The sequence below is a fragment of the Mauremys mutica genome, chromosome 8, assembly GCF_020497125.1.
Source record: "Mauremys mutica isolate MM-2020 ecotype Southern chromosome 8, ASM2049712v1, whole genome shotgun sequence".
Lineage (NCBI taxonomy): Eukaryota > Metazoa > Chordata > Testudines > Geoemydidae > Mauremys > Mauremys mutica.
In genome coordinates this window covers 9,585,426-9,605,897 of record NC_059079.1, presented here as the reverse complement: position 1 = coordinate 9,605,897, position 20,472 = coordinate 9,585,426, and the positions used below count along the sequence as shown (strand labels likewise).

The window sequence follows — 20,472 nt, the reverse complement described above, 5'->3', positions numbered from 1 at the left end:
GTCACCCTGATGCTCAACTCACTACATTGGCTCCTCATTCAAAGTAGCAGCTCTCATCTTTAAGACCATCCAAACCATTAGACCAAGTTATGTAAATTACTGGAAACGATGGTTTCCTTTGACAGTTTCCACAGCAAAAATTAAATTGTCTAAGACGAGTCCTGCTCTTGAGAGCAAAGGAAAGAGCTGTCTTGGCAACTGGATCAAGATTATTTAACTCCCAGAGGAAGTGAAAATGCTCATGGATGACTTTCAGTATGAAATGCAACTTGCCTCTTCAGCCTAGCTTTTGCACAGCGAGAGCTACTCAGAAAAAGTAGAAGTGGGGAGAGAAATTCTCTCACACTCATTTGAAAAGAAAAAACATTCCCACAACCCCCTGCAGAGGAGGGTGAAAGCTACTCTGCTGTGGGACTCTTTCTTGCTTTAGCTCTTTTTCTGAGAGGCACTCGGATAGAGGGGTTGCAAATAAGAAGCAGGATAGACAAACAGCCATGTAGGCTAAGTATGGAGAAAGGTATAGGAACTGTGTGCTTGAACTTATGACTTTGTTTGGTTCTTTACATAGAGAATACAAAACAGAGAATTTAATACTTGTGTTGTAGGGACCGTCTAAAAGAGAACCATTTTGTGCTTCAGTTCTTGAGGGAGGTTGGTGTTGTGGAAGGCTTAATTTTTTGGTCTTGCTTTTTGTGAGAGCACCTATCTAAGTTAACCATTATTTTTGTATAATGTTTCAAGTTTGGTAGCTTAGGCAAAGTTTCAGAATTTGTGGCCATCAGTTGTTTGTTTTTTAAATCTCATAAATGTACTGAATGCAAGGTGAGATGTAAAATGGCAATGCCACTATTACAATGGAGAACGCAATTCTTGTGCTGTTGACACAAGAGTTTCATAGATAATTGAGCTTGACCTGTATGCCTGTTTTAATATTTCATTTGTTCTGAACTATTATTAGTCTAATCCTTTTTGACTGTATATGTTTTTTGTTTTTTTTTAAATGTGACTAAACTGCTATTTAACCCCGCTACAAGAATGTGACAGTAGGCTAGTCCGGGCAGGTAGCATTCACTTGGTAACTAGCGTACTTAATCAGCTTGCTTCAACCTGCAGCAAATTAAAGCTTTGTGAGCTCTAGTGCATAAGTGATAAAAGCAGCTTGCATGGTGGAAAAATACAAATAGGGCATTTCCAGTGTACTCACTACAGTAAATGAAATCTCAGACTTATGATTTATTCTTGGCTTTTGGTTAAAGATAGAGCAAATTTACATCATCCTTAAAGATTTTACAATCTAATTAGGGAGGTGGTGTGTGTGTGTGTCTGAGAGAGAGAGAGAAATATAATTTAGATCACCCCATGGCCAAGAGAACAAAATAGTATTTTGTAGGATACAGCAAACATTTTTTTCTATCCTGTAATCACTCTGTAGAGGAATCGTAGCAAACCACATATCGAGAAGCATCCTGATATGAATCAATAATGCTGGTAGAGAACCAAAGCTTTTGTCATGGTCATAGTCTACAGAGGTTGAAATTGTTGCCAAACAAAACCTAGCATGATAATTTCAGATCTGTTCAAACTGCCCAGAAAATGATTGAAAACCTTTGGATGATTTCATAGATTTTAAAATCAGAAAGAATCATCCTAATAATGCAATCTGACATTCCTGCATAACATGTCAGTAAATGTCACCCAGTAATTCCTGTATCAAGCCCAATAATTTGTAGTTATATATAGCGGACATAACTATTTGGCTACATATTAATGGGGTGAAAATTAAACTTCTTAATAGGTATCTTTTAAAAAAAAAAGAATTCAAAATTTATTTCAAAGTGCTGAATTTTTTTTACATTTTTAAAAAAATTAGTCATGTTTCTTAAATTTTGGGGGATTTTTTTTAAAGCCACCTTTTATAAAGCACTTTAGATCAGAGCATAAAAACATTGGTGTGTTTTATAAAAAATAATTATCTAAATTAGTCAGTGATGAAATCTCTCGACAGACCTTTTTTTCAGATTTTCTAAGAAATGAGATTGCAGCAAGTTTAAGATCCCAAACAAGAGAGAGAACGATCAGCGACTAAACTGCACCCAGGCAGCATTAGGGATAGAACCCAGAAAAGAACACAGGATGCCTGCCTGCCATTTTAGCTAGAGGAGAATCTCAGAGTTGTAGATTATTGGGGGTTATAACCCCTGTGGACCAGTGGAAGACATAGGAGTAACATTTTCAAAAGCGCTTAAGCAATTTAGGTTTTTAAGAATCTAAGGGCCAGATTTTCAAAGGTATTTAGGCACCTAAAGATGCTGCTAGATGCCTCATGGGAGTTACAGAAGCACCTAAGGAGGTTAGGCACCTGACTCCCATCAAAATCAATCATCCTGAAGAGAAGTGTGCTCAAGATGGAAAACTTTCCGGCTGAAGAACAATCCAGGGTTAGAGCCAAAAGAGTTACAGTGGAGCAAATATTTAGTCTGCCTGTGCTATGCAAGTAAGTGTAGGCGAATGATGGGAAAGTGGTCCATGTCTCTGTGGATTTTTCTAAGGTGTTTGACAGGATATGGTATAACCTCTTTGAGCAATCCTGCGGCAGGTCAGACTTGGTGGAAATGTAACAAGGCTGATACAAATTCTCTGTGAAAGTGCAATGGCTTCAGTGTTCATAGGGTGTGAACAAAGTAGTTGACTTGATTGAAGGATAGGTGTCAGACAGGGCTGCATGCTATCACCAATGCTCTTCCATTCTTCTCTTGAAGAAATGTTAAGATGAGCCACTGATGGAAATTTACAGGTGGGCATATTCATTGGTGGATTAAAAATTAGTCATCTGTGTTTTGCTGCTGATATTGACCTGATTGGATTATTGCAAGAAGAGGTGCAAAAATTGCCAGAAAGAGCAGTAGTGGAAGACGTTAGGTCTAAAGATGAAAAAACAAAGCCAATGGTGAAATCTAAGTTTATTGAAAAGGTGATATCTCTACCCAAATCTGAAGAGGAAGAAAGCCTCTAAATGTCCTATTTTCTTAGCAGTGCATTGAATAATTTAAATACCTGGGTACCATGATTATAATAGGTGCTAAACATCTCTCAGAGAGCCAACATAGAATTGGACTTGGGACTGCTGCTCTAGCGACTTTCAGCCGACTTTCAGTTGGCTAAGCAAGAGTGTTACCGTGAAATGTAAAAATGAAGTCGCTGCAGTCTCTTGTCCTCAGCATCTTGCTATGTGTGTGCGAGACATGGATGCTACGGAAACCGGACATTAAGAGGCTTTCTGCCTTGAAATTGAAATGGTGATTGCTGCGCAGTAACTATACTTCTCACATGACAAATGATGAGGTAGGTAATCGCCCAAATTTAAAGCATAACTGGAGTGATATCTGATATCAGTTTAGTCAGACAAAGAAAACTTGTGGGACCTGTGGGTTGGATTAGCAGAGGAACATCACCAAAGCAAGTTTTGCAGGGATTAGTGCCAGGGCATGGGGCACCCTCAGTGAGTGTGGTTCAGCAATGTGGCTGACAGCATGGGATGCAATATGGCACTTTTCAAGGCTGTGTGAAGACTTGTAAAATGTTGAAGAAGATTGCTGGCCAATGACTCCTGCATGCTGTGTTTGCTGTTCATTGTGATGTGAGTCTATGGTGCTTTGTACTGTGAGAGACTGTATGCGTTTATGTACTTACGTTGAGTAGTACTTTAATTCACACTGAAATTAATGAGTCTGTTCTTGGAAGAAGGTACAGAATTGGATCCTCTAAGATTAGTCCCTCATATTAGTGGATATTTAACCATCATGTCTTTCAGGCAATTGCTATGTCTTTACTGTTACTGTTTCATTCATTTTAAATGTAGGTGTATGATAATAGCTAAAAGATACCTCTTATTTTCCCTTAGGATTGATTAATAGATATTCTTCCTACACTGACTGCAAGTTCACCACCATAGCTGAGTTCCTGGGTGTAGATGTTTAAATGGGAGGCATAACATATGTCTTCAGTATTAGTGTTAATTAAACTTTATACAGGGAGATTCCACGTTAACAAATAGATTTTAAAAAATATATATTTGTAACATTTGGATTATGGTGTATCTTTAATGTCTTCTTACATTAAACTTTGTATTTTGAAGTGATTTAAACAGTGTTTTTAATTAATCCCTTAGTACCTTAACTTGTCTTTAGTTTGCTGTTTTACTTATTAATTAGGGAGGAAAAATGATTTACATGCATTTTATCATAGCTGAGCTCCACTAGGTAACTAGTTTTATAATTTGATCTATTAACCTCTCTTAATATGGAAAAATTCTCAGCATGGAAACAAACTGAAGCCAGTATGCCATGGTCTCTAACAACCGTGATCCTAGTATCTTAGGCCTGGTCTACACTAAAAAGGGGGTTCGAATTAGGTACGCAAATTCAGCTACGGGAATAGCGTAGCTGAATTCGAAGTACCCTAATTCGAACTACTCACCCGTCCAGACGCGGCGGGGTCGAACTCCGCGGCTCCCCCGTCGACTCCACCACCGCCGTTTGCAGTGGTGGAGTACCGGAGTCGACCGCGGCGCTTCCGGAGTTCGAACTATCGCGTCTAGATCAGACGCGATAGTTCGAACTCCGAGAAGTCGAACTCACCGCGTCGACCCGGACGGTAAGTGTAGACTAGCCCTTAGCAAAAAGCTGAAATGCCAGTGCAAACAATTATCACATCTCTTGTATTACTCTTCTTATGTGAAATATGTACAGAGTTTATAGGGTTCAGAACATAATAATTCTCATAGCTCATCTGTGTGCTGCTGTGGCAGCTGTTGAAAGAAACAGCAGCCAGTTGTTTTCAGGCATCCTCTGCTACGGCATTTCATCTTCCTTTGGCAAGTTTTCTGTGGATGACTTAGCATCGCTGTAGAGAAACCTAAGGCGGAGAGATGTTGTAGCCTTGTATGTCCAGTTGATAATGAGTTATTGAGGCTCTTCACATAAGAGAGGATGTTGCAATATAAGCCTATTAACAGTAATTGTACAATTGTGGTTGCTTTTTTTCCTAAATAATTTTCATGTGATGAATTATTTTTATTTTTCAGTCTTTATCTTGGTATAATTCATTCAGACTTCTGCAGTGCAGTTTTTAATCCAAAAAGCAAAAATATTCTGAAACGAGACAATTACATTAATCAATAATTGCTACTTTGTTGCAGATGACTCTAGCTGCATCGGGGCTCACTTATCCTTGCCATCGACTTACCGTAGGAAGAAGATCTTCACCTGCACAAACCAGAGAACAGCCAGAGGAGGTAAGAAAAATCTGTCAGCTTTACAGATATACTCTGGGAAGGAATGGCCAGAAGCCTGTTCTGCACTGGTCATTTTCTCCTCTAGTGTTGACTACTGTGGATGCATAAAATGGATCAATCTACAATGCCTGTACAAGATATTCAGTAGAAAGAAAGAAAAAGTGGAGCTGAAGGAAATGAGGGAAGAACCAACGCAAGGGAGTCATAGTGAGGTACTATTAAAAATAATCAAAAGAAAACTAAAAAGTAAAATGTATACAACTTTTGAATCCTTATAGCCAGTACTGTTAGTGACACCTGTAGTTAAAGTTGCCTGGTGTATTCCCTAATAAGCTTCTGCTTTCAGTTGCTTACAACTCTGAGAGACTATTTGGGCTGAAATTTCCCCTGCTTGCCTTTCGCCTCAGGTTGAATTTAAAATAGGCACCTTGCCATTTTAAACAATTTTTTCCAACCATTTTATGTAGAGTGCTCTAGCACCTTGAGCCCTGGCTCGATGTGCAAAAAGGGGGTGTGTTTCAATCTTATTAGCACAGTCGAGCTGGTTTACTGTAGTTATAAACCACTGTCAAGATGCAGGCTAACACTCTTAAAACTATATTTGGCTAGAGAGACAAAATAGATACGGGAAAGTGAACTGGATTAGTCTGGTTTACACATCAGCAACAGAATTGTTAACTAAGTTCAATAATAAGGCTAACTGTGTTACACCTATACAACCTTATTGAAAAAAGCTGAAGTCTGATTTCCTAAAATGTTTTATGAATCTAAGGTATTAAATCTATGTGATTTGCACAGTTGAGGTAATTGAAAATAGTGGGTTCTTCTTCGCGGAGTGTCCCTGTGGGAGCTCCACTTTAGGTGGCTTGGCGCCCTGAACTTGTAATCAGAGATTTGTAGTAGCAGTGCCCCAGTTGGCCACACATGTGCAGTAGCCATTTCGCGCTGCTCCGAGTGGCCACTTAGTGTGCGCAGCCAACCATCCCTCAGTTCCTTCTCTACCACCTTTGGCTTGAGTTGGAGCGACAGCAGCGCCCGTCTGTCTCGTGAATTGCCAGTTTTCTTCTGTTTTCTCATCCTGGAAGCGACACACTGCCACCCACCCATATTTTATCCTTGTCCCCAGATGAAACAGTTATGCCACCACCTCCCACCACAGGTGATAATTTCAAGTCCTCCCAAGACTTATTCAAAAGAGTTGCAGAATCCCTGAACATCTCTTTAGCAGAGCTGCCAGAGACCCAGCACAAACTTACTGACATCCTGCAGGCATCCCCATCATCAAAGATAGCTCTGCCCATTAACACTGGTATAATGGATCTTGCCCATTAACACTGGTATAATGGATCTTGCAAAGATGAGATGGCAGACACCGGCCATTGTCCCACCCTCCTGTAAATGCTTGGGCAGAAAATATTACGTACCAGCGAAAGGGGCTGAGTTCTTATTTACTCACTGGCTGTAGAGGCAGTAAACCAAAAGGGGAAAACAGCACCAGTCAAAAACCACCCCTTATGACAAAGACTGGAAAAGGCTTGATCTCTTCGGACGCAAAGCCTATTCCTCAGCCTCACTGCAATTTCTCATAGCAAACTACTCTGCTCTGTTGGTGAAATACACCTACAACTTGTTTAATAAAATGACATCTGTTATTGAACAAATACCAGAGGAGTCAAAGGAGCAATACAAAGCTAACATTGCGGAGGGCTCCTTAATTGCCAAAACAGCACTGCAGGCCTCCCTTGATTCCGCTGACATGGCAAATCGTTCCATCGCTACGTCCATGGTTCTTCGTCGAGCATCATGGCTCCACCTCTCTGGATTTCCTAGGGAAGTACAAGCCACAGTTGAGGACCTTCCCTTTGAGGGACAAAAACTATTTGCGGAACCCAAAAATGCATCCCTACGTACCTTAAAGGAGTCGAGAACCACCTTGAAGACCGTAGATATTTACGTCCCCCCAAACAAGAAAAAACAGGGCAGATTTTATACCCAAAGATTCCATCCTGCCCCATACTCCCAACCCCAGAGACAATACGATCAACGCCGCAAGCAAAAACAAGTGAGGCGCAGGCAGAACCAGGATCAACCTCCACGTCTCAACCTTCAACATCCCATCAGTTGTTTTGAAGTAATGGTCGAGGGCTCGAGACCTCTATTTTCTCCCATGCCGGATTATCAGATGACCTCCCACCTCTTTGGAGACCGCTTGCTACTACACGACCCAGTCTAGAACAACATCACTACAGACAAATGGGTTCTGGAAATCGCCCAGAAGGGTTACTCTATCCCATTTATTTCTACTCCCCCTACCCACCCACCTTCCCTGTCCCTCTTCAGTGACCCCTCTCACAAGATCCTGTTGCAGCGGGAAATAAACCATCTCCTGCAACTAGGGAGCTTGTGGAAATAGTACCATGCCAACACAGGAGAAGAAGGTTTTATTCCCATTATTTTCTCATGCAGAAAAAGAATGGGGGCTGGAGACCATTCTGGACATACGCAAACTCTACAAGTTTGTAAGGATGCAGCACTTCAAAATGGTTACGCTGGCAACCATAATTCTGGCATTAGACAAAGGGGACTGGCTCTCATCCATCGACCTACAGGACGCCTACTTTCATGTCACATTCATCCAGCACACAGACAATTTCTGCGCGTCACACTAGGCCATCAACATTACCGATACACAGTACTACCCTTCAGCTTGTTGACATCCTCAAGGGTGTTCTCCAAAGTCCTAGCCATCACAGGAGCTCACCTCCTCAGGCTAGGGGTAATGATCTTCCCATACTTGGACGACTGCCTCATAAGAGCACCAGCTCAGCAGACAGCAGTACAAGCTACACAAACCACTGTAACCCTCTTCACGAGCCTAGGGTTTCAAATAAAAGTCCAAAAGCCCACCCTGTTTTCTGTCCAACAACTAGAGTTTATAGGAGCCTATCTTGACTGTCCTGCAGCACAAGCGAGATTACTCCAATAGCGATACCTCAACCTAACCAGGCTGATGATGATAATCACAGACAGCCCCCAAACATCCTCCAGGACCTGCCTACAACTCCTTGGGCATATGGCTGCTACAACTTATGTAGTCAAACATGCCCAACTGCATATGAGATGCCTACAGGCCTGGCACCTCACCTGCTATATACTACACAAGCATTCCCTCCACAAACAACTCACTATGCCGTGCAGATTGAAGGATTTCCTCAAGTGGTGGATGCAACCACAAAACATCTGCTTGGGGGTCCCATCTCAACAAAAATTTCCCACTTTAACAATCACCACAGATGCCGCCCTACTGGGATGGGGAGCCCATCTGGACAACATCACCATCCAGGGACGTTGGTTCGCAGCAGAAACCAACCCACATATAAACATTCTAGAGCTCCAAGCAGTCAGAAAAGCATCCAAACACTTCCTTCCGCTTATCTGCAACAATACCATCAATGTCTTCACGGACAACACAGCCTGCACGTTTTATATAAACCGACAAGGCGGAGCTCAATCATACCCTCTCTGCATTGAGGCACTACACCTATGGCAATGGTGCATATCCAACATGATAGACATTTCTGCAGCTTACCTGCCAGGACTACAGAATACCACGGCAGACCATCTGAGCAGACACTTCTCACAAACCCACGAGTGGGAGATGGACTACCCGACCCTCATGACCATATTCAATGAGTGCGGGTTCCCTACTATAGATTTATTTGCAACAGCTCACAATACTAAATGTCCTCAGTATTGCTCCTGATCAGGGCTCGGGCATCACTCACTGAGCAATGCCCTCCTCACAAAATGGGAAGCACCACTAATCTACACGTTCCCCCCCGATTCCTCTACTAAGCCGGGTGCTACACAAAATCAGACAGGACAAGGCCAGGGTCATATTCATTGCGCCCACATGGCCCAGACAGACGTGGTTCCCATACCTAACACGTTATCAGTGAGCCCACCTCGAACCCTTCCACAACTTCCTCACCTCCTGACGCAGGATGCCGGCCGCATCATTCACCCCATCCTAGCGATTCTCTGCCTCAAGGCTTGGTTACTCCATGGCTAACGGGCCTGGATCAAGATTACTCTGAGGAGGTTAAAGACATTCTCTTGAACAGTCGCAAACCAAGTGCACGCAAAACTTACACTCATAAGTGGATACATTTCTGCACTTGATACAAGGCTCATCATATGTCTCCTCATTCTGCCCCTCTACCCAGAGTCCTGTACTATATACTAGGCCTTAAAAAGGCAGGCCTCTCCAGTAGCTACATAAAGGTAGACTTAGCAGCGATCACCTCACTGCATGGTAAGGTGCTCATCCAACAACTAAACGATTCTTAAAGGGCATGACCAACATCTACCCTCCCCTAAAACACCCTACTCCTATATGGAACCTTAACCTTGTGCTACGCACCCTCATGGGGAAACCATTTGAACCCCTTGCAACTTGCTCACTGCTACATCTGTCGATGAAGGTCTCCTTCCTTTTTGTGATCACTTCAGCAAGAAGAGTAGGGGAGCTAGGGGCCCTAATGGCACACCTGCGGTATACCACATTCCATACAGACAGTGATCCTAAGACCCCACCCTAAATTTATACCTAAAGTAGCCTCTTCATTTCATTTAAACCAACCCATTTACTTACCTGTGTTTTTTCCGAAACCACCTACCGACACCAGGGAGGTTTCCCTTCACATTCTTGACGTCTGTAGAGCTCTGGCCTTCTACCTAGAAAGAACAAAGACATTTAGAAAATAGTCATGTCTCTTTCTCTTGGTGACAGAGCGATTGAAGGGTGAGGCCATCTCTAAACAAAGACTATCTAAGTGGATTTCTGGCTGAATCCACTTGTGCTATCATCGGAGCAACATCCCTGATCCACCTGGGATTTGTACACACTCCGCCAGAGTGCTGTCCACGTCAATACCGTTCCTCAACAATGTACCTATTGTAGACATTTTTCAGGGCAGCTACCTGTGCCTTGGCCCACATGTTTACCAAAAATTATGCCCTGGAACAACATTCCTCTCCCAACACTCAGTTTGGACTCTTGGTGCTATCCACTGTCAACAAAGATACTCCGAAGCCCCACCTTCCACTGCGGGGTACTGCTCCATAGTCACCTAACTTGGAGCACTCACAGGGACGCTCCTCAAAGAAGAGAAGGTTACTCACCTTGTGCAATAACTGAGTTTCTTTGAGATGGTTGTCCCTGTGGGAGCTCCGCTACCCTCCCTTCTTCCCTCTACTTTGGCATTTCATGCTGATTCTCTGGGGTAGAGAAGGAACCGAGGGACAGTTGGCTGTGCACGTAAGTGGCCACTCAGTCGCGTGAGATGGATACCGCACATGTGTGGCCAGCAGGGGCGCTGCTACTACAAATCTCTGATTACAAGCGCAGGGCTCCAAGACACCTAAAGTGGAGCACCCACAGGGCCAACCATCTCGAAGAACCTCAGTTACTGCACAAGGTGAGTAACCTTCTCTTTCTACAGGTGTAATGAAGGACAGAATATTATTGATGACTGATCATGAACCAGCATTCACGTGGCTTGATTTTAAGATGCTAGTTTGCATTAGGAGGCCTCATAATTTGAATTTATCATTCTTGCACTTGAAAACTGAGTAAATTGGCTCTGTAAATCATTGAGAGGGGGGAATAAAGATAAAGGCCTGCCAATCAATGGTACATCAAGAGAAAGAGAACATACACATATAATGAAATTGAAAAGCAACAAATTTAAAACTGAAAAAGAAATACTTTTTTTTACACAAAATGTGATTAACCTGTGGAACTCACTGCCACAAAGGATTATTTAAGACAAACGTGAAATCTTATTACCTCTCAAGTCACTCATGTAGGGCATGGTGTTTTAAGCCTGGTCTACACTTAAAACGTAGCTCAGCATACCTACAGCAATCAGGAATGCGAAAAATCCACAACTCTGTGTGCTGTAGCTATGCTTACCTATCCCGTTGGTGCAGATGGAGGCAGGTCAACGAAAGACTGGTTCCATCGACCTAGCTACTATCATTCAGGGAAGTGGAGTTCCTATAGCAATAGAAAAACCTCTTCTGTTTCTGTAATCTGTGTCTACACTATGGGGTTACAATGGCATATCTATGGCCAGGGGCGGCTCTAGATATTTTGCTGCCCCAAGCACGGCAGGCACGAAGCCACGGGACCAGCGGACTCTCCGCAGGCAAGCCGCTGAAGCAGCCGGCCTGCCGCTCTTGCGGCGATGGGCAGAGCGCCCCCAGTGGCTTGCCTCCCCAAGCACGCTCTTGGTGTGCTGGTGCCTGGAGCCGCCCCTGTCTGTGGTTCCATAACTGTGCTGCTGGAGCGCCTGAAGTGTAGACATGGCTTCACATATGATTGGTTCAAGGCTGGTTGGTGTGTGCGCCTGGGGGATGGGAGTCATGGATGCAGGGCCGGCTCCAGGCACCAGCCCAGCAAGCAGGTGCTTCGGGTGGCCAAGGGGCAGGGGCAGCACGTTGGGCTCTTCGGCAGTAATTCAGCAGCAGGTCCCTCGGTCCCTCTTGGAGGGAAGGACCTGCCGCTGAATTGCCACCGAAGAAGAAAGCGGCGCGGTGGAGCTGCCGCTGATCACAATCACAGCTTTTTTTCTCCACCACTTGGGGCGGCAAAAACACTGGAGCCGACCCTGCATGGATGTATGGAACTCTGGGTTTCTCTTGTGGTTACTGTTGTCTATTTGCACTGAAGTTGTGAAATTGTAACAGCTTTGTTTTTTCCTAGCGTACGTTCCAGTGGCTCTTTCTTTCTTTCTTTCTGTAATAACATCATCATAACTCCTAAGTTGGGCGTGGTAGGGAGGGTAGTCCTTGCAAGGAAGTCACTTAAAGGGCAATTTCACATAAGATGGTTGGGGGAGAAGGCCTCCTCAACCATTTTTATGTGAGAAGAGGTGGGGTGTCACTCTTGCAGAATCCAGAATAGTTGACCGTTGAAGCACTGTTGGTGGAGGCACAGCTAGATTGAGGGGGACCTGAGTTCTTCGTACAACAGCCTTGTGTGTCCGTCTACACATTGATGTGTATAAGTGGTTAGTCTGGTGGCCACTAAGAGTACCGTAGTCTGATATGCCAGAGCAGGACCAAGTGTTCCTTGATTTTGTGATTGTGGGAATTGGGTTAGGTTGGGTCTCATCCCAATAGTTTTGAGGACTGCCTCCCACAAAAGCTATGTCAACACTGCACTGCAGCACAGACTACAGGGAGCGAATCGCAGAGGGCACCCAAGTGTTGTGATCTGCAGTGCTGTGTGTGCACGGGCAAGTTTTTATTTATCTAAAGAAAGGCATTTTCAGTATATACTTGTTTATTTCAGCATTATATTTGCGTGTTTCACTAAAGGTGCCTTAACTATGTAAAAAAGGCTTCTTTTTTTTTTATAGCAATGCACTGATGTTCATATGGTGAGTGACAGCGATGGAGATGACTTTGAAGATGCTACAGAGTTTGGAGTTGATGATGGAGAGATGTTTGGTATGGCATCATCGGCCTTGAGGAAATCTCCAATGAGTAAGTATTGAAAGTTAACATACTGTTAACTATGCAACACTGTAGTGAAAGCGACAAGAACTGAAGGATTTAAACAGTAATAGACAAGAAAATATCCTTAATTTCCCTATTGATCCCACTGGTTATTTTCTAGGGAACTGTTAGAAGGACATGCCGTATTTCTGTGCCTATTTTATTTTAGTTTTGCGCTGCTTAGTGCCACTTTCACTGAACTGAGAAGAGGCAAAAAGATACAGCTTAGAATTAATGCATTCTGGACACAGTCTATAGCAGATGCTGAAAAAAGCCCATAAAGGGAACATTAGAATTGCTATACCAGTTCAGTCTACGATTGCTTCTCTGACACTGACTAATAGTAAATGCTTCAGAAAGAAACCTGATAATGGGCAGCTATGGGATTATCTTCCCAAAGGGGAAATTCTTTCCTATCCCTATGTGTTTACCCTCTGCCTGAAGCATGAAAGTTTAACTCCGTCATAAATACCTATCTAATGTAACTGTGGATTTTCTTTTTAGCTATGTAAATGACTTTTTTTTTTAAATTCTCCTAAGCTTTTCATGTTAATATCCAGTGATGATGAGTTCCCCATGTTTATTTCATGTTGCATAAAATATTTCCTTTTATAAGTGTCAGCTTTTTAATTTCATTGGGTGATTCTTTGCTCTCATATGAGAGTAAATAGGAGTGCCTGGTTATCTTATCTATGCCATTCATTATTTTATATACATCTCTATCAATATTGTTGACTTTAGGGTATATCTACACTGCGATTAAAAACCCACAGCACTGAGTCTCAGATCCCAGATCAGCTGATTCAGGCTCAGGCTGGAGGGCTATAAAATTGCAGTGTAGACATTCAGGCTTGGGTTGGAGCCCAGATTCTGAGATCTTCCATCATCACGGGGTCTCAGCACCTGGTCTCCAATCTGAGCCCGAACATCTACACTGCAATTTTATAGCCAGGCAGATTGAGCCTCATGAGCCCAAGTCAGCTGACTTGGGCCAGCCATGCCTGTGCCACAGGTCTTTTATCACAGTATAGACTCATACTTAAGGTCTAATTATGTTGCTAAGTCAGAGTGCTGAAATTTATTTTAAGATTATTCACAAGTTAAAGATTTTTCACTAATGAAATGGTTTCTCAATTCTTCCAAGGAGGCTTCTTTATTCTAATATGTTAGAATAGATCCAAAGAGAAGCTGAAATCCAGATCAGTGATGTGCCACATTACAAGTGAGCTTAGAACTTCACCGTTTAGAATGACACTGGATATATTCATGGAAGAATCTGGAAATTCCGTGTTCACCCAAAGGGTCATCCTATCAGTAACCTTTGGTGGAACTTACGAACTTTCCCCCTGGGCACTTCGAAAGTTGTAAATATGAAAAATTAAGGAAGCAAAAAATAATTTTTGTGGTCTGTGTTATTAAAAACTATTTCCTCCAGGTCAATTCAATATATATTTATACTTGTTTTTTTAAGTGCCAGAAAATGCTGAAAATGAAGGAGATGCCTTATTACAATTTACGGCAGAATTTTCCTCAAGGTAAACTTAAGCTATTAACTGTGTAAGACAGATAGTTACAGTGCAGCACAAATCACTATAATTTAGCAGGCAATTCAAGTAAAAGTAAAATAAATATAAATATTTCCTTATCTGGCATAGGCATTTAGGGCCAGATTCTATCTCACTTACATTGACTTGAGTGAGAGACCATTTGTGGAGTAAGATACTATTCTGTATGAGTTAAGATGGCAGGTTCTGTCTTTAATTGAGAGGCCACTTGCTTTGTATCACTCCTGAATTCCACAAGGGAGTAGAGGGATAACTAAGATACTGACTATAAACAGTAGCACTGTTAATTTAATGTAAATGAGCTCTTTCTAACTGAAAAACTGATGACTACTGGAAAATAATATACTTAATTGCCATGAGAGTTTTAAGAATAGCTAAATAATAAAAATTACTAGTTAAATGTGTAAAAGTGCTGCTTTTGAGAATTTATATACAACAAACCTGAAACAATTTACTGTTAAACAGTTCCTTATTTCACCACGCAAGTGGTACCCTTTAGCAGCCAATAAAGTGAACCCGGTGTATAGTTTGCATACGACGTTACTTTTTATAAAGCATTTGTGGCTCCTTTGTGATGAAAAGCTTTCCATATCTTTGTGATATAATTAAGATGTTATTAAACAAGAATAACACTCAATCAACCAGTAAGAATATAATAGTGAGGAGAAATAGAACTATGATTGAGAAATAGTACTTAAAATTTACATATTAACTTCAAAATCGAGCAGTTTGTGAGAGCAGGCAGTTGTTATGATAGACAAGTTCATAAGGTCAGCAATCCTATACAAAAACTTCAGAGGGCAGAGGAGATATTTAAGAGTTTAGCCAATGCATGTATTTAAAATGAATTTAAACTGAGCTGAAACTAAAAAAAATTACTTACACTTTATTTGTATTAATTGAATCTTTGTGATTTTCAAATAGATATGGTGACTGCCATCCTGTTTATTTTATTGGATCACTAGAGGCTGCTTTTCAAGAAGCCTTCTATGGGAAAGCCAGAGATGTAAGTGTGTGTTAATGTTACACTGTTTGTATTAGAAGGAAAGTGATAAAAGGGCTAGCTATTACATTTGACACTATGCCAAAAAAGTTATGATTTTTGCTACATTACTAGTAAGCATTTTCATACTTTTACGTGATTGACTGAAATGTTCACCCTGCTATGGGAATGACGGGGATAACTCACACTTGCCAACTGTTCTGTTTTGTCATGGACTGGCCTTGCTTACGTAACCGATCCCAGGCTTTGACGGCTTTAGCCAAAGTTCTAGCAGTCATCTGAGCTTCTAAAGGCTTTTTTCTATAAGTGTTGGTCTCCTGTCACTAGATATCACTGTTTGGGAGCCTTGTGGCTGACAGTGACAAAGCTGTATATTGGTATCTCTTTTAAATAATGGGTGATAAAGTTGTAAATTTACTAATTCGATTGTAAGGCCATTGGGGCAGGGAGTGTGCTGCCTTTTGTGTTGGTGCAGCATTTACTTAAATACAGAATAGTATTATAGTTTGGAATTTAAGGTTTCTATTCAGCCAGATAGACACCTCAGGGTTCTGATGTTCCACATCCATTTGGAAAAGTAGTATTTTCATAAAATAAGAAAGAGAATAGTTGAATGAAGGCCTGGTGTCCTGGATCTAGGAGGGTAAGTACTCACTCACCTGTAATAGTCAACACCTAGATAAAGACTAAAGCACCAATAAAAAGCTTAAGCAGCTTTTATTCATCCTTTAACTGTCTTGATATTGGTCCCAAAAGAAATGTGCAAACAAAGTGTGTTTGTCTCTCTTGAATTACTCATATTGAAATGGTCTATAAGTATTCCTTGTAACAAAATCTCTGCTACTTGCTCTAAGCTAACATTTATTTGACATGTTTGCACACCCCAGCAAGTTTCTTGCAGAATAACTGCTAAATTTGGAGTCTAGTTTCATTAATTTACATGGTTGACAGAGCATAGATTGCTCTAGAACACTTCAGTAGCAAAATAAGAATTGATTGTGACTCCTAGGAGTGATGGATGCTAAAGCATGTTGGCAATGAGGCAAGTGAATCAATATAAAAAGATGCTTGATTTAGAGAGTTCAATTTTGACATCTCATCGGAAGTGGCTAAAAGCATATAATTATAAAAACAAAGGGCGTTTTATTAGCTCTCAGAAACATTATTTTATACCTCCAAAAGGGTTTTTAATACAGTACAACCCAACTGAATGTTCATCTTCAAAATACTTTTCATATACTACTAACATGTAGGATATGGAAGATGCAGTCTATTTCCAGTATTTTTCCAGTGAGTTCAGACCAGATCCTTACCAGGATTATCTGATATGTTTAGCAATTTACTGTTTTTATGTTGTTCGTAAACAGTGGCTGAAATATTGATAAAGGCTGAACTATTGATTCATTTTTGTATTTAAATCCACATATTAAGTTGCTACATTAATTTATATCACATTTCAACATTTTGAATTTTAAAAATGCTTGTGAAATAAGTAAAGTTTGATGATATTGTACCTTTTTGCCACTGCAAAAAATCTTTTCAATATTGTTTGAGAACTCAAAATGAAAAAAAGTGGACACTTTATTCTGTTTTTGATAATTGTTAAGTTTTATAATGTGACTGAAACTATGATGTTTTAATTAAGGAATTTTTTTTAAGAAATTGCAAGCTAAATATTCCATGTTCTAATTTATACCGTGAGGGGCACTTAATTTTGCCAGGGCAACAGATGAGCTTCAGGCAGCAGCATTCTTCACTTGAAGTGAGAAATTGAGTTCCAAGAGTAAATAAAAACAAGATTGAAGGTTTAAATCCTCTGCTAGGCTTTTTGAACTTATATACTCATTAAATGTTTATTGGAGTGGTGGGATTATGAAGGATTTGGGGAGCTTCCATCAGCTGGTATATAGTTAATCACTAAGTAAAACACTACATTTGATAGAGTGTTTCTCACGATGCCACACTCAATCCATCTTAATGAAAACCGCTTCAGACTGATTTAATTTGAGAGCACTTGGCAGTGAGAGTGCTTATAGATCTTAGCCTTTTTCTTGAGGAATTTGCAGTGCTGTCCAAAGCACCGTACGGTCCAGTTTCAGTGACATAGCCATCGATATCTTTTTCCTATCTCTGTTGCTGACATTTTCTGAAAAAAATCCTAAGTTTATATAAATTTGCAGCCTTCTTGCAGAAATATTTGAGAGATGATTTTATGAAAGGTATTTACCTAAATCAGTTTGCAGTTACTTTGAAGTCCTTTTTAAAATAATTTTTAAAACATTTTGTTATAAAAATAGATATTTTAATGGAGGCTTTTCACTAAATCTTTCACTTACATGTGTCAGAAAGCAGAGACATTTGATGCTTTGTTTCAGAAGACATTAACTGAAAAAGAAGCTGTTGCCTACTTTAATTTTAATATAGCTAACCCCGCCTCATTTTTGACTAGTATGTGCAGTTTGGCTTCTTGACTTTGAGATTTTAGATAGCTAATATTATATTTACTTTTAAAGTAAACTTCTTCCATGCCAATCCGTGTACTAGCTGTGAAGGGGAAAAATATGCCCAAGTTCTGTCTTGATTTACATCCTGTATATAGATCTGCCCCAGAGTATGTCGAGTCAGAATTTGGCCCATGATCTTCCAGTAAAATGGCATGGAAGCAACTCTGTACATCAGCTAGTCCTTTGTTCTCACTAGAAACGTAGCAAATGTAAGCTGTCTTCCCATTAACAACTGATGTCCTGAGGTAGCTTCTAAATCTGGCTGCATGTTCTGTTATGAGTTCACAAGAAACTTGCTGCATATTCAGTACAAAAGAAAGACATTTAGTTTATCAGTTACTGTGCAAGTGTGGTGTGGGTGAGGAAGGGATACGTGGGTTTATTAAAACAAAAAAAGAAATATGGTTGTATGAAACACTTCAGTTTACTCCAACCCAGTGAAGGAAACCTCCATGGTATCATTTTGAGTTTCTGGCCCTATATATTGCCGTTTTAAATAGCTACTGTATAGGAACATAAGAATAGCTAGACAAGATGCTACAGAGGAAGTGTTAAAACCCCCCATCATGGACAAGTTTGTAATTACATACTTATGTGGAAGTTTATTCCTAGCTTCAAGCAGTTAGTGGTTGACTTGCGTTCTGAAGCATGAGGGAATCCATTCCTTATAAATGTTTATCATGTGTAATGAATAACTTTGGATGGTACTGTTATTTATGTATGTCTAATCTCTCTTTTTGCCTTCCACTAAGTTCTTTGCTTGAATAATTAAAAATTAAAGTATTTCCTTTTTATCAATGGTTGCTTGCTTTTCAATTTCAGTGGGTGATCCCTGCGTCTTTTATTATGAGAGAGGATAGAGGATCATCTGATTTACCTTCTCAATAGCACTAATTTTTATATACCTCTGTCAGATCACCTCTGGTCTCTCTCAATTCCTCTCTCCACCCACTTCTAATAGTTATATTAAATGTCACTCCTATTGCAGATCCTTAGTGGCCCCCTGCATTGTACGCACTCGTTGCATCCTGACAATTAGCCACTTAGACCAGCACTTTGATTTCTATCTCTTAGACAGTTTTTGATCTATGGCCGAACTTTAACTCTGGGTACTTAATTTCCTCCTATAATTTGACTTAATTTAAGACTTTTTGCATGTCCAAATAAATTGGCCCTTTCTCATCCACCAACATGCTGATTCACTGGAAGAATTGTAATAGACTGGAGCAGCAGAATATTCATTTACAGAAGCCTTCCTGCTGTATTATATTTGTCTATGTGTTTTACAACTTGGTGTCTCATTAGCATAACATAATGGAAATTGTATATGTAGACAACATGCCAGCCTTAGCAGAGATTAGCCAAAGAGTTGCACCTCACATCCATCCAAACCTAAACCATTTCTATCTATTAATGCCATAGTGTTTTTTATAGTTGTGGTGAATTTTGTAACCTGATTGCTGTTGTGTGTGTATATATATATATTTGATCCTTATATATTTGCAATCTTGTCTTTCTTTTTAGTTTAACTCCAAACATGACTGTATTTGCTCTATATTTCATGCTGTAGTATGGTCTTTGTTTTTCTCCATTATATTTCAATAGAAAGTGTTATTTCTTGAGGCTCTTCTTCTTTATCTTGTCTTTTAAAAAAAAATCTGTATTGTATTATTAGCCTTTCTTGTAATACAATACTTATAAGTTTCTCTCTCTATATGATGATGAGTACTAGATATTGTACTATGTGAAGCATACTTTCGTTTTGTTGAGTTGTAATTTGGTGTGCAGAGAGTAGAGGAGTGATGAGGTCTCTCTGTGTATGAACCAGCTGTTGTTCTAGCCCATCTGCTGTTGTGATTTAGACAGCAGCAAAAGTTGGAAATTAAACCTTTGATTCCTTCTGCTTACTGCTCAGAATCCCAAGTCCATACCTGTCACCTTTTCAGAAAGAAATCCCATCCTGCTGTTGCTAAAAGAAAGAGTCCTTACTTTAGGAAGGGCTATATTTATAATGGTTCTAAGTCAAGTGGAAGCCATTATAGAACTTAGAAAATAGCATCAGAGCGGTAGCCGTGTTAGTCTGGATCTGTAAAAAGTGGCAAAGAGTCCTATGGCACCTTATAGACTAACAGAAGTATTGGAGCATAAGCTTTTGTGGGTGAATACCCACTTCGTCAGCTGCATAGAAAATAGCGTCATCTGTCAGTGTAGCCCAGGATTTGGTTAAATTGTCCACAATCTGCCTTCAGTATGACTAGCTATATTGGGCCTGATTTTCAGAAGTGTTGAGCACCAGCAACACTATCTGAAATCATGGGAGCTGGAACTGCTCAGTATTGTTGAAAATCAGGCGTGTAGTTTTCTCATCTTGTAACATCACCTTTGGCTGTGAGTGAATAGGTAGGTTATATTCATCTAAGTTTAGACTGATTCTCCGTCTTTCAGTGACATTGCTTGCTGGAAATACTATTTGGCTGGGCCCTGCAGAACACCCAAGATGCCAGAAGGAGCCTGTAAACTATCGGCTAGGTTTCATGCTTT

At 40.6% G+C, this 20,472-nt stretch overlaps 1 protein-coding gene across 1 annotated transcript in view; it reads left to right on the top strand.

Moving 5' to 3' along the window:
* FAF1 (Fas associated factor 1) overlaps positions 1–20,472 on the top strand; it is a 306,114-nt gene that overhangs the window by 189,721 nt on the left and 95,921 nt on the right. Inside the window, exons 9-12 of the mRNA XM_045027160.1 lie at positions 5,198–5,293; positions 12,721–12,847; positions 14,331–14,394; positions 15,349–15,430. Coding sequence (XP_044883095.1) covers positions 5,198–5,293; positions 12,721–12,847; positions 14,331–14,394; positions 15,349–15,430 — 369 coding nt within the window. The remainder of the gene's footprint in view (positions 1–5,197; positions 5,294–12,720; positions 12,848–14,330; positions 14,395–15,348; positions 15,431–20,472) is intronic.